The sequence below is a fragment of the Choloepus didactylus genome, chromosome 22 (genome assembly GCF_015220235.1).
Source record: "Choloepus didactylus isolate mChoDid1 chromosome 22, mChoDid1.pri, whole genome shotgun sequence".
Classification (NCBI taxonomy): Eukaryota; Metazoa; Chordata; class Mammalia; order Pilosa; family Megalonychidae; genus Choloepus; species Choloepus didactylus.
This window is the reverse complement of record NC_051328.1, coordinates 43,331,787-43,345,493: the sequence shown is the minus strand read 5'-3', so window position 1 is coordinate 43,345,493 and position 13,707 is coordinate 43,331,787. Positions and strand designations below refer to the sequence as shown.

Here is a 13,707-nt window from a genome sequence, read left to right as displayed (position 1 = left end):
AATATAGTATATTTTTGTACCTTTAACCTGGCCTCTGAATGGTATGGAATTTGATATTGGTGCAAGAAGAGTGGATAATGGTGGCACAACATCTGGAAAAGAAGTACACAGGAAGCTCGTGTGAACTTGGGGGTATATGCAGGCGGGGTCAGTGAACAAAGTCATCTAAGAGGTTAAAGCCAAATTAAGAAAAGAGAAAAACAACTTCCTACCTGACCGAGGAAAATGCTGAATTACAAGAAATATGCCAAAATTAATGATGCACATGACAGAAACCATTACGGAGTGGCAACTATTCTCAAATTGCCCAAGACTTTAAAAACAAAACAAAAAGCCTTAATACCATGATGCTAAAGGATTATAATACATTTTAAAATGTTAGTGCCAATTTTTAAACAAGACGCTACCAAAGTGCCTCTGCTACAGCTAGTTTACACACACTGTTCACTTTCTAGGGGAGAGAGCAGGCCTTGGTGCTAGGAAGGACCCATGTCAGATGCAGGGTTATCTTTCTGATACATCTTGCTGAAAAGTGGTAATTTTCCTCACAGAGGTGGGGAAGTGTCCAGGTTGGCACCCAGAACACCTGGCCTTGGAGAAAGTACCACTTAGACGACTGGTGTCTAAAGGACAGTCTTGGGCCTGGGGCAGATGGCAACCTGGAACCACGAGTGAGTGAAGGACCCGGCCGGCTCGCCACCCAGGATCATGAAAACAATGGAAGGACTGACCCAAGGATCCCGTGGACATCAGCCCACCCCCACCCACCCTGGTCAGCCCAGGGCAGCCATTCCCAAGGCCTGGGAACCTGCAGGCCACACCAGTGGGCTGCTCAGTTACCTTTCATGAAGAATCGGCAGGTGGGGCGCGGCCTCACCTTCCTGTCGCTGGGGTCTTTGACTTCGCCTTCTTCCAGATCGTCATCCTGAAACGCAGGACAGTGTGATGTGAGGAGGGCAGCATCTTAACGAGAGGAACCACACAGGAAGGAGGTGGGAGACTCCCCACTGGCACTGCTTCCACCAAACTGGAAGGACCGAGGCGAGGGCGGGGCACTTTCGTATGTGCCAAGACCCGTGCCTTGGCCCCTCACCAATTCGGGTAGATTTTCCTCATCTACAAAATGGGGCTGACCTCAAAGCTTGCTCACAAGATCGAGGCACTAAACAAAGGAATGTAAGTAAAAGCATGCTGCGGACTACAAGGACAGCAACTGCAGCACCACGTCAAGGCGTCGGACACCAGGAGACGGTTCAGAAGGGGCCAGGCCCTCTCCAGTTGATAAAGCATCACGACGTATGGTCTACGTCACTTCTCAGAAAGCTACAGCCAAGCACGTGCCACTGGGTGCTCCTCTACTGGAGGTTTCTCAGGGTGACGAGGCCCGCAGGTCAGAGGGCAGCATCGATTTCCATTTCAGGAGCCTTCCGTCAAATGCCTCTGTCCTGGGGGAGAGGACCCTGCTTCACACTGGTGGCGTGTTTTCCTCTCTGCAGGACAGAGGAGCACCCACCGCGCAGGCTGCTGGAGGCTCCCGACTCGCTATAGCAGACACAGAACCTCACGTCAAAGGCCATGGGTGAGTGCTCAGTAAGGACCACCATGAGCGTGACGGAGAGGCACCCGCAGTGGGTGAACACTGGGCGATGGTGTTACTGGGGAGTCTGACTTTCTTCTTTATGAAGGTTTTTATTTTCCTTTTTACTTTTTCTAAACAACCATTTGCACTATTGTCCCAGCAACTTCTGTAACCGAGGCAGACGAGCAAGCAGGGCTGCAGCACACAACAGCCAGGCTGGAGGGGACTGAGGCAGCGCCCCAACCCACCCCGAGCCGGAGGAACCAGTCACAAGTCCTTGAACCCCAGTTCCTCTGCAAAACGGGGGATACAGATACAGGCCAGTAATCCCTTACCCCAGGCCTCTGGGGCTGGATGTGTTTTGGGAATTCAGAAATGTCTGGAGTTTAGAAAGCCAACATATAGGGTTTGAAGCAGCCCCCTGTAATCAACATGGTGATATTTCTGGAAGGAAACCATGACCATTTGCACTTTGAGGGACAAATACAAGACCACAAAGAGCCTCACTTCAGTTCAGGCTTCACTACCAAACAAACTCGGGAAACGCTTTCAGTTCTCAGAGCTTCCTAGATTCTGCGACTGTGACTAAAGCTGCAGCTCTGCCCTGTGTCATGCAGCACCCCCTCAATGCTATGCCCCTAGCACGTGGGCTCCTTCTCAATCGCAGGATGAGCCCGCAGCTCCTCACTTCGGCAGCAGGACTGAGGCAGTGCAGCCCCTCAGCGGGGCCTGGAGGAGAGCAGACCCTACCAACCGCTCACTGGGAAAGGCAGGGCCTTCTGAGTGGAAACCCAGCACAAGCACAAGCTGAGGGAGGCCTTTTGTAGCTATCTCCAGACAGAAGGGAAAGGCGGGTTTCAAAATGAGGGGTTTCCTATTTTCTCACGTGGGAAGGAGGGCAGTGAGCTGCCAGATGTGACAGGGAGTCGGTGGCCAGTTATCTCAAGACATGGGCCGCTGCGCTGTCATCTCTGAAAGGCCACCTGACAAATGTGAGCAGTCATCAGAAAGAGGAGCAACGCAACAAAACACAGGGCATGCCCTTTACCAAAACATTGAGCACCCCAGGCAGCCATGTGAAGTTCTGCTCACCAAATGACAAGAAATGAAAATGAGCAAAGGAGGTGGACAAAGATGGGGGGAGCTGGACTGCAAGAGCAAAGCCAAGGGCAGGTCCAAGAAGACCCCGGAGTGGCCCAGCTGCCCCTCAGAGCCCAGGAGGAAGGTGAGCTGGTGGTGAGGGGCAAGCAGGGACAGGGGCGGGGGAGTCCTGCCCAGGGTAGGGAGCAGACCTGGGCGCTCCGGCCTCTTCAGTGCGGACAGGTGAGAAACCCCGATGCCAAGGCTGCAGGGATCCTGGATCTCCTTGGCCCTGTACCGCAAATGGGCCACGGGCGGGAGAGAGCTGGCCCACAGTCCTGCGCACAAAATCCATCCAGCACTGCAGGGATGCGGCACATGCAGAAAGGCACTGAAATCTTAAGGCTACTCAGGCAGCACACCAGAAACACTTAATGGTAATCAAAGACCTAAATCTCAGATCGCGTGGTTTCAACGAAAGGACTGTAAAGGTTCGTTAAACAAACTGCTGGTACCGTCAAGGCAGCTGGGCTAAGAGCAGAGAAGTCGGACGGTGGGATGATGCCTGCCCCCGTCAGTACAGCTGTCCCAGTGTCCCAAAACCCCACAGGGGGAAAGCAGGACAGTGCCGCCTGCCAGGAGGAGCACGTGTCTAGGCTAAGAGGTAAATCCCTCCCCCTTGGGGGGGCAGTGCAGAGAAACGCACTTGGGCAGGGCAGCCAACTTCCATCTATAGGACAAGCTGTGTGCTACTTCCTCATAAAAACACCGAGGCAGTTTACCTCTGACACCAGAGGTGCACGTGGAAGCCTGGGGTGGGGTGGCCTCTGGAACCTGAACGTCCCACCAAAATCCAGGCTGCCAAGGACTCCCCACCCCCAGCCTCCCTAACCACCAGAGAATGGCACCGAGCCAGGGAAACGGGGCGTGTGCAGGAGCATGAATGGGGGTGTCATGAGACCCAGCAGCGGGTGATGGGTGGGGGTGGGAGCCAAATGTCCTTCCTGGCAGGAGCAAGCGGTTTGGAGCTGGGATTGAGAGGGCAGGGAAAAAGGGAAGTTTCTCAGGTACTAGCAGACATGCATCCATGCTGGCTGAGGCTGGCGTGCAGGGCAGGAGCTGCCCTCCGTGGGAAAGGCAGCGCAGCCCTCCACTCACTGCCATCTCACAGACTTTGCGGGCCCCCAACCAACTGGGGCTCCACGTATTCAAAACACTCTTGCTGGCTGCCCACACATGGGCCTGCCCCAGGTTCAGAGGTGAACTGACCAAGTCGGTCCTGCTCTCAGGACACTTCTCTTCTTGGCTGAGAGGGGAGACCACAGAGACGGGCACACTGACAGTGAACCCAGTCTGCAGCACAACTAGGTACCACTGCAGAGAGAGGGGGCAGGAGACAGGGGGCATTTAAGCTGCCACTAAAAGGACAGGAAGGAGCCAGGAGTGCCAAGAGTTGGGCAAAAGGAACCACACACCCAGCTGGGAACTGTGAGATTGGAGAGCCCCTTCCTGGTGCAGTGCCCTCTCTGATTAACATCGGTCTGCCCCTGGTGGGCACTGTGCTGTGCCCCTCTCCTGTCCCCCAACACGACTGTGAGCACACACAGCAGGAGCTCGTCTGCCTCATGCTCGAGGCAGGGACCTGCAAGTGGGCAAATCAGGTCTGAGCACAATCTGGCCGGGGCGGGGAGGGGGGGGTAAGAAAATGGTTCAAAGCATGGCCTGGGGCCCTCTGGCAGCACACTGTTTCCTGGGCTATGAGAGCCTACCCCAGGAGGGTGCCATTCAGGGCAGAATCAAACAACCCAAACAGCAGGGTCTAAGCAGGTAAAAAAGTCACACTCAGTTATCAGTCCACATGCTTTGTTCTTAGGGGGAACCAGCAAACATCTGGCCCATCAGCTCCAGCACTGCTGTTTACAGAGGAGTGGGAGGGGAGATTGGTGCACAGGCTGCCCTCCGAGGTCCCGACAGGGACATGGCCCCGGCTGCTGGGTTATGGAAAGGCAGGAGAGGTGACCGATAAAACTGACATGACCAAAGCTGAAGCAAGAAGGGTTTGTCACCAGCCCTCATTTTAACTAGAAAGGTAATGCGCTCGAACACCCCCTGCCTGCCGCACCCCAGCCCAGCAGGACCCCCCTGCGTTCTGTGGAGGGAAGACGTGGACGTGGCGCTCTAAAACATCAATAAACCATGGTCACAGGCAACCTTAATCTAGAACATTTTGGAACAACTTTGTCTTCTGCCCTCAATTCCATCCACTCGATGAGCTGGAATTGTGCAGCTTCTCTTTCCCCTTTGCCAACCCTGTGGAAGAGGTGAATTTTCCAAAAATGGAAGGGAAGCATGAAGGGTAAAACAAAAGGAAACTCTTAAAAATAAAGTCCCGACAGCATCTTTTTAAGTAAAATAATATTACGCAAAAATCATCAACTTAGAACACTTCCTACACATAAACGAGACAAAAGATCTATAATTTGAAAATTTTACACACACACTTCTGTTCTTATGAACCTAAGTAAGATAAGCAACATCTAAACTGCTATAAATTCACTGAGCACAACACCAGTGGCCACTGGTTGCAGCTGGTAAAGCAGATCACATCTTTGAGCAGACTGAGCTCAGGGACCTAGACACTCCTCAAGAGGCACTAGCTGAATTCAAGACTCCTCTGAGTTGGTTTTGAAAAGTATCACTCAGCAGGACTTCAGGCTTTCCCCCCCAAAAAACCTCAACTTCTTCAAGATCATGATTAAAGTTCTTTCAACAGGATTATCTGCCACAAAACCCCAATCTAACTTATTATCAGGGATCTTTAATTACTGGCGTTACTTCTTTCAACATGAAGGCCAGACTAATTTAAATAAATACCAAAAGAAACTGTGATGGCTTTGTCAAAAGGGCGCTCTGATGTTCAACTGCGTTTTTCTAAAGAGCCTGCTCATCTCAGGTTCTTTTCGAGGATTCAGCGAGAGGCCTGGCACAGCTGGTCCTCTCTCCAGAGGACAGAGCTCGGGGCAGACACAGCAATGCCTACAAGAATAGATAAAACCACAAGGAAACCTCTCCAGTTCTTTTCAGTTTCCAGAATTTAGGAGCTGAAAATCCATGATGATTTTTGTAGAATGCTAGCTCAAATACTGCTTACAGGCAGCAAAGACAAAGGGAAAAGTCACCTGTTCACTGGTTAAAAAAAAAAACCCAAAATGTAAAAAAAACCTGGGGCTAGGTGGTTTCAGTCAAGCCAACCAAGGTCACCAGAAGCTTGTGAGGAAAGGCCCTACGGAAAGTCAGGGTGCCATGAAATGGCAGGCGCAAGGTCGGCCCTTCTGCCCCTCGTGTCCTTTCAGAACCTGCAGTAGCTGACCCAGGAACAGCGTGCCCACCTTCCCGCATGCCGCTGCCCTCGCCCTCGGTTCCCTGGCAGGTGCCCGGCTCTGGGATGAGCCATGGGCACGGTGGGGCAGAGGGTCTCGCCAGCACCCCTCGCTCAGTCATACTCACATCAATCTCCCCGTCGTCGATCTCCCCATCGTCGTCCTCTTTTTTTTTCTCCTTGACAGCCTCCAGGGGTTCTTTTTCTTCCACATTCTTGACACCCAACTTTTCTCCCTCCCCTGGAGCTCCTTCACCTTTGTCCTCTTCATCCTCGGCCCCAGCTTTCTCGGCCTCATCCTCTTGCGCGGCTGGGACTGGTTCCTCAGGCACCTCCTCGTCATAGTCCAGCTCATGCTCGTCCAGCTCCCGGGTGACTGAGGAGGCCTCGTCCCGAGGGTCACTTGTCCGGTCCTCATCCCCCTCGTCCTCACACGGGGAGCTAGCTGGGCCCCTGCTCAGCTCGTGAGCATCAGAGTCCTGATCCTGGGACTTGGGCTCGCTCGCCCGGTCCTCCTCATCAGAGCGACTCTCCTCTTCCTCCTGGCCCCAGCCCTGGGCCACATGTTCCTGAGCTTCCAAGTTGGAACCCCGGCCCCCAGCTCCGTCCAAATCCTGATCAGACCCACTTTCCCTCAGAATATCGTCGTCCGAGAGTCCCTGCTGCAACTCCTCTTCACCCTCTGGAGATCGAGGATCCCGTTCAGGGCTCTCAGCCACGTCCATCGGTACCCACGGTTCTATGAGAGAAAGAGGAACAGGGTCATAGCACTCAGCAGAGCAGAAAGGCAATGTGCCCCCATTTTCCTGACCTGAAGGAGACAGGACCTCCACCTGGCTTGGCCCTGCACAGCTCCACCCCTCCCTCCAGACGACTGCTGCTGGCTGACCCGCTCAGGGCCGACCAGCAGCGGCATCCACACATCACACCCAGAAGATCCAGTTCTCCTCCATGGGCCATGGGGCCAGCGCCCCCGTCCACAGTATCCCAGTAGAGCCATGGCCCAGCATGCTCTTGACAAGTGCTACCTCCTCAGCCAACAGAGCACAAGCAATCCAATACAGGTGGCAAGGGATGGCTACTGGAAGTCTTAGAGTAAAGTACTTTAGAAATTCAAGAAAATGAGCATTAAGGAATGGGGCAGCAAAACTGAAGGCTTGCATTTGGCCATTTTTCTGCAGTCACTCAAGTGATGGGCAATGGAAACCTGACCAGCCCATCACTGGCCCCAGGTGTGGGCTTTTCCTGTCACTAAGTGCACTGACCTAAAGCACAGCTTCTGACGGTCTTCAGCAGAACTACTCAGGGCGTTCCTCAAAAATGCAGACCCCTAGACCTCATCCTGGACCTGCTACATCTGCGCCTCCAGCAGAGGAGCAGAAGAGCCAGTCACACGCCCCAGCGATGCTGAGAACCACCGCACCAACCCAGGATCTGCTGTGGAAAAGAACCCAGCAGGAAAGGTGACACATTTAAGTAGTTTAAGATGACAGTGCCATTTTAGAAGATTTTAGTTCTCTTTTTACTAATATAGATTGAGTTAAAAAGTGAATGCCCTCTGGTTTTCCCTCTTCAATGCCTGTAGAAGGTACACAGCTCCACTTGTTTGAAACATGGACTGCTTACGATGGGGTGGGAACGTGTGTGCACAAAACCACCTTCAAATGGTCTATAAGCAAGCACTGGCCCCGTCGCCCACGCGCTGGGCAGTAAGCCGTTTACAATGACAGGAATGGCAAAAGGTCCATTCACTCGATTCTTCACTGAGGCTGCTGGCGTTTTTGATTTAAAATACTCTATGCCACAGTCACTCTGCGTGGCATCTCAGCAATATGAAAAAAGTTCATTCACCCCAAGATGACTCTGGATTTAGAGGTGAGGCAAGTCATCTGGTCTGTATCTGCATCTGTGTGTGTATGTATGCAGGAATATACTTTAAATTTATACTTTTAGAAGGAGAACCTGTTTTTAAAAGGCATGGCACCAGGAGCTGGTATTTAATGCTAGTTAACTTTCTTTTTTGCTGTTAATGAAATTATAATTGAGCACACATCAGGATAAGTAATTTAAAATCTGTTACTCTACAGAAACTAAATGGTTGGCAGGAATACTAGTTTACACACCAGCCAATCTGTCTGAGTCGCCTAAGACAGATTCTAAAGTGATTCACTTTTCAGTCTTCTAACTATACTCTCCAGTTACCATTCAGAGGTGGAACTATTTGAAGGAATTATTCAAAGGTTACTCCTAAAATAAGGTTCTTTACTGAAAACGAGAAGTGGGCAAGAACAGCCTGCCCCCATCCTGCTCCCCAGGAGTCTGAGGCAGATGGACGTGTACGAAAGGGGCCATGAAGGCCCAGGGGCTGGACATTAAGGCCCCCATGTTCTTTAAGTGTTCAAGACCGGAAGTCAGGGCTAGAGTGGCAAACTGGCAGCCTTTTTTCCCATTATCCTTACTTATTAACAAAACAAACACGTAAGATTTTCCCTTGCGTCTAACATCCCGCATCTATCTTTACCATAGAGATTTTACTACTCTGCATCTAAAAACAGCTCCATAAAAGCACAGAGACGTTATTTCCTCTCCCTAGTACGATCACGGTGCTTGCTACCTTGCCAGCAGTCAGCAAATGCTGAACTGGTTACAGAGTCTTTTATGATCCCACTTGAAACTTGACAGACTTTGATTCTCACATTTTATAGTCTAACAGCAACCTTGGAAACAAAGTTACCTCTAAAAACAATTGTTATAGAAAATTAAATGTCCCCTCAAACAAGTTAAAAATCATACAATTGATACTCTGCAGGAAACAGGTGCTCAGATCTGCCACTGGCCTGGCAACACCCGGCCCTGTGCAGAGAGGTGCCGAGCACAACGGCCCCGGGCAGACCGCAGTCCTCTCCCAGGCTGGGGCGGCCGACTTGCACTGTGATTTTGGTCATGATTAAGTCCAACCAAATTGATTTTTCTCCTGACAGACCTGAAATTAATTCCTAGGGTAGGAAATGAAAGAAAACGAGTGCCTACCTTCAAGTGCCTGCACAGACGCCGTGGACAAGTAAACAGAAGGACATTTACCTTCTGTAAATGGGACAGAACAAACGGCCTCCCAGCCCTTTGCTTCCGAGCTTTAGGGTCTGGGGCAAAGTGCATCACTTTGCCAGACCGCAGGCACTTCATCTGAAACGGGGGCAACAGTATTTGCTGACCATCAGGTTGGCCTCTGACAGGTGCCTGGCTTGTCGGTGCTCAACCCCACTGACCTTAAAGGTGAAGGTGGTTAAAGGCAGCCCTCGACTCACACAGCCGTCCTCCTGCCACTCCCGGCCTCCTGGAGCACTCCATTCACTGCTTCATCCGAAAAATACCTGAGACTCTACTTAATGGAAGGCTATGGATAATACAACAGTTTCTGCCATAAAAGCAACAGGCACCACCATCTGCTGAGACCCCTATGCCAGGCATTTGACTACCGTTTTCTGATGCTGACCTTCCAGGTATGTGTCACTCCCCTTTCACAGGTAAGGAGACCAAGGCCACGTGGCTGGCGAAGTGGATACCAGGACTGCAAACCAGGATGTGCTTCTGAAGCGTGAGCTCAGTCACAGCACCGACCTGCCTAGAAATCAACGCCCCGCTCTTAACCATTTCTGCAGGAAAATGTGACCCAAGTTCCAAACTGATGTCATTATTTTGGGGTAGCACAATCCATGCATAATAAATTGGGTCTTCTTCTGATGAACCAGGAGATCTTGCCCCTTCTAAAGCTGTGTGCCAATCCATCTATATTGCTCTATCAGCCCCTATGGAACCAAGCACACATTTTCATATAGGTGGACATGTTATCATATGATCTATGCAAACTACTAGTTGAGAAATATTATGATCATATGGAGATTCAATTTACAACATCAAATTTATGATTTTAAACTTGTCTGAGGTTTGACCGTTAGGCACCTAAATCATACACGAATTAAATGAAAGAAAACCTCACAAGGTGTATGCACTGAGAACAGATGAAATGCTGACTCAAGCTACTGCGCTGGGGCATACCAGATAATTTTAGGACATGCTTTTTGAGCCTGCATGCCCTCTGTAGTTTGGTCTGTAGAAATCACAGATGAAACTATAGATGAAAAGTTAATGTCCCCTTACTCTCTAAGGCAGTTTTCAGCACTCACCAAAAAGTACCAGAGTAAAACAACCCTGAAAGCACCTGCTACTAAGAAAAGGTGGCCAGGTTCTGTGTGTCATGGTGCTTGGCCTTATGGGGGTTGTGGGTCCCTTGGAAACTGTGATAAAGGGTTGGTTGTGCTCCCTGGAAAAACCTGGACATACACATTTATCTTTCACTTTAGGGAGTTCAAAACCCTCCCGAGGTTCCTCCATGGCCCCCAGATTAAGAACTCTTGCCCTAAGTAAACTGCACACCACTACATTACCAGCCGTACTTACCACATGGTAGTTCAACTCTTTGTTCACAAGGACTGTTGGGATAACCTCCCTATCTGATGAAGTGCCTGAGTGGGAGGACTGGGATTCACCTCAGCGTTCCTTGAACCCGGCAAAGGGGCTGGCACTTAGCAGCAGAGCTACTACATAGTTTATCGTCTACACTGGGACATTTGCTAGACTGAGAAAGAGTACTATTTATTAACCACGACAACAAGCATACACAGGTGCTGCCCCAGGTACACCGGGACATGAAACAACTGCTGGAAGGTCTTGAAAAGTAGTTGCTGAGAAAAGGAGTGACACTGTCTTCCTTTCCCTATAAAACCTACTGAGGTTTTAGAATCTGAGGCTACGCACTGGTGAGACACCCCCTGGAGAAAAGCGCACACCTGCCTGCCATTTCTGCCGATGCAGCTACCTGCGTATTAGAAGTGGCCTGAGCCACGCCACCAGGCAGAGAAAGAAGGCACTTCCCTGGAAATTAGAAGATGGTGTGAGACCCAGGCCCTCTCTGGGCTTCCATGTCCTCCTCCACTTTGAGATTAATTCAGTTTGGCAAATATCTGAGTGCACATGCCATGCTGAGTGCTTTGAAGACAAACACGGGGCCTACTGAGTGCAGCCAATGAAACGGAGGGTCCTCTGGAGAAGTCTTAACTGATCCCACGTACATAATTTTTGCTCAATTTGGTTTTCTTACAAGATTTAGGGCTAGCCTTTTAGTTTTCTGGTCCACGCAACTGTGAACTTGCCCAGTGAATGGAATAAAATGTGCCTTCCGTCGGAGGGTCTCTGCTGCCTTATGGATGGACATACAGCAGCTGGTGCTTGGTATTTATGAATAAATGACAAAATTGTTACTTGAGAAACTACCTGTTGCATACAAGCAAAAAATTTAAATTACTGCCTGATTAAAATAAAACATATACTAGAACTCAGGCACAGTCTCCCTTCCCAGCTGTCCAGCAGACCACACTCTGAACTCAATGGCACTGCTGAAGCAGAGATTGTTCTGCGGACTTCTCTTTCAGAGGGATCCTCAGTCTCTGCAGAACACACTCTGGGTTCTCCTCCGTGGCAGCGAATCTTCCTCTTCTCAGAGTGGACCACTTGGAGAAACAGCCATAAGTCATCTGGAGCCTGGTCTGGTGAGTGATGTGAGTCACTGAGCCAGGGAAGACAATTTTAGTCAAACACAGGTGTGACCACTGGGTGAAATGGGTTTTCTGTCATGGCTTATATTAGTGTTCTAAAGAGGCTTTTGCAAAGGAGCACCATTGATATAACCTTTAGAACAACTAATTTTAACAGAACAGTCCCTATCTGAGTGCCTGAGCTCTGGTATGTCTGGTTAAAATTCTGATTCATAACTCAATGGATTTATAATTTCTAAAAGAAGTTTGCCCCTACGGTTGTTGATAGATACCATCCTCTGAATTTACTGAACTTGACCATCAAAAGAACAAGGAAATACTCACTTTGAGGTCATCTGTAGCTGTGACAAAGTAAAAAAACTTCTATAAATATGAGCAAGGCAAAGCTTACCTATATGCTCTCTGGAATGATTCCATAAAGCTTTCTCAGAACGTGTGAACAATTCCCACCTAAAACTGGAGGGGGCTCCAACCTTCAGGACACATTGGACTAGTTCCAGAGGCCTGTCTACCCAGATGCACAGACTGTAAAATTATCAGGCAAAGACTACCCTCCCAGGACCTGGAAGTGGGAATCAGTCTAAGTTCAGGCTTAACCGGAGAATGTGGACCACTGCATCAGGTAAGAACCTCCCCACAGGCGGTATGACCGAGGTGAGTCTCAAAGGAGAAAAGGTAAGAGCCATTGGTATGCCGCCAAACAGTACTCCAGACGTTACCTTCTTCCTTTTCCCCACTGGATTGGAAGACTGACCTACTTCTCCAAACGAGTTTGCAAAACAAAACTCACTTAAAATGCTCAACCGCCAATAAACTCAGCTGCCCTAAAGTATTAGGAAAAGCTTAGGTTTTAGCAGGAGCAAGACTGTTAGTCTTGAAGTCCTAGATTTTTCCGGCATCATAGCTGCAGTTAGTTCATACCAGGTGCCCAGCATCCTAATCAACGGCGTGAGAAAATTAGATATCCTGAGACGGGAGAGAGTCCAGCCTGCGCTCACTTTGAAGGTGACGGTGCAAGCTCCAGACAGCTCCGAAGAGCGCAAAGTTCCTGGAAGAGCCCACCAACACTCGGCGCTGGCCTACTCCGGAGGGCAAGCCCGCGTGCCTCTCAATCCCGCTTTGTGGGAGCCACACATGTGCCACGCGAATGGCCAGGAAGAAAAATGACAGCTACAGGAACATAACTCCACGGCGGGGCGACGACGCGGCTCGTGAAGAGCTCGGACTCGGGGGGCGTTCCAGGGCTTGCCGCGGACGAAACGCGGGATCGTGCCTGTCTCCGAGACCCCCTTGCCGGGGGACCTGAGTGCCATGCTTCGGCCGCGGCTTCCCACGCCGGAGGGCGCAGCCTGGAGCGCTCTACGGGGCCGGCGGCGACGCGGAAGCTTCCGGGCCTCCGCTCCCGCCGCCGCCACGCTCCCCGCCCGGCCGCCGCCGCCGCCACCGCGGCGGCCTCCTCCTTCCCACCGCCGCCGCCCGCCGGGCCCTCGCTTACCTCAGCGCGAGGGCGGAGAGGGGGCCACGGCTCCGCTGGAGTCGGGGCGGCGCCGAGAAGACGTCCCTCGGTCCTTCCGCTCCTCACAGGCTCCGGCTTCAGGCGCGACGCGAGCGGAACAAACGGGCTCCACTACCCGCGGGGGCCGGCCATTGTGCGACGTCATCAGGCCGCGACCGCCGTCCGGTGGGCAGGCGGTCTTCCTAGGCTAGCCCCTCCCTCCCGCCTTCCTTCCGGCCCCCGCGCTCCCACCCCCGCTTGACCCTGCGGCGCTCACCCCCGCTACGGCGCAGGCGTTGAAGCCGCCGGCACGCCCCGCCCCTTCCGGGGACGGGCCTCTAGTACTGCGCCTGCGCTTAGGGGCTGCTCTGCGGAAGGGTTCCTGGCCGGGGGTCTCCCAGGCGAGGCGGGAAAGGTGCGTCCGGGCTCAGCTGTCAGAACTTAACACTGTGGAACCCCCCAGCCTAGCACGACTGAACCTGTTCTGAGAGAGGACAGGCAGCTCCCGCAGCCCCTCAGGGTCGGGGCTGCCATCAGCGTCCAATGAGGGTCTCCCAACGCC

At 51.7% G+C, this 13,707-nt stretch overlaps 1 protein-coding gene across 3 annotated transcripts in view; it reads right to left on the bottom strand.

Moving 5' to 3' along the window:
- ZC3H18 (zinc finger CCCH-type containing 18) overlaps positions 1–13,352 on the bottom strand; it is a 57,949-nt gene extending 44,597 nt beyond the window's left edge. Inside the window, exons 1-3 of one of the 3 annotated variants that reach the window (XM_037815805.1) lie at positions 13,146–13,352; positions 6,167–6,777; positions 841–925 (exon numbers count right to left, since the gene is read on the bottom strand). In XM_037815805.1, coding sequence (XP_037671733.1) covers positions 841–925; positions 6,167–6,763 — 682 coding nt within the window. In that variant the 5' untranslated portion in view covers positions 6,764–6,777; positions 13,146–13,352. The remainder of the gene's footprint in view (positions 1–840; positions 926–6,166; positions 6,778–13,145) is intronic. The other 2 variants (XM_037815803.1, XM_037815804.1) reach the window with 2 other exon arrangements.
- Positions 13,353–13,707: the final 355 nt, after the last annotated feature.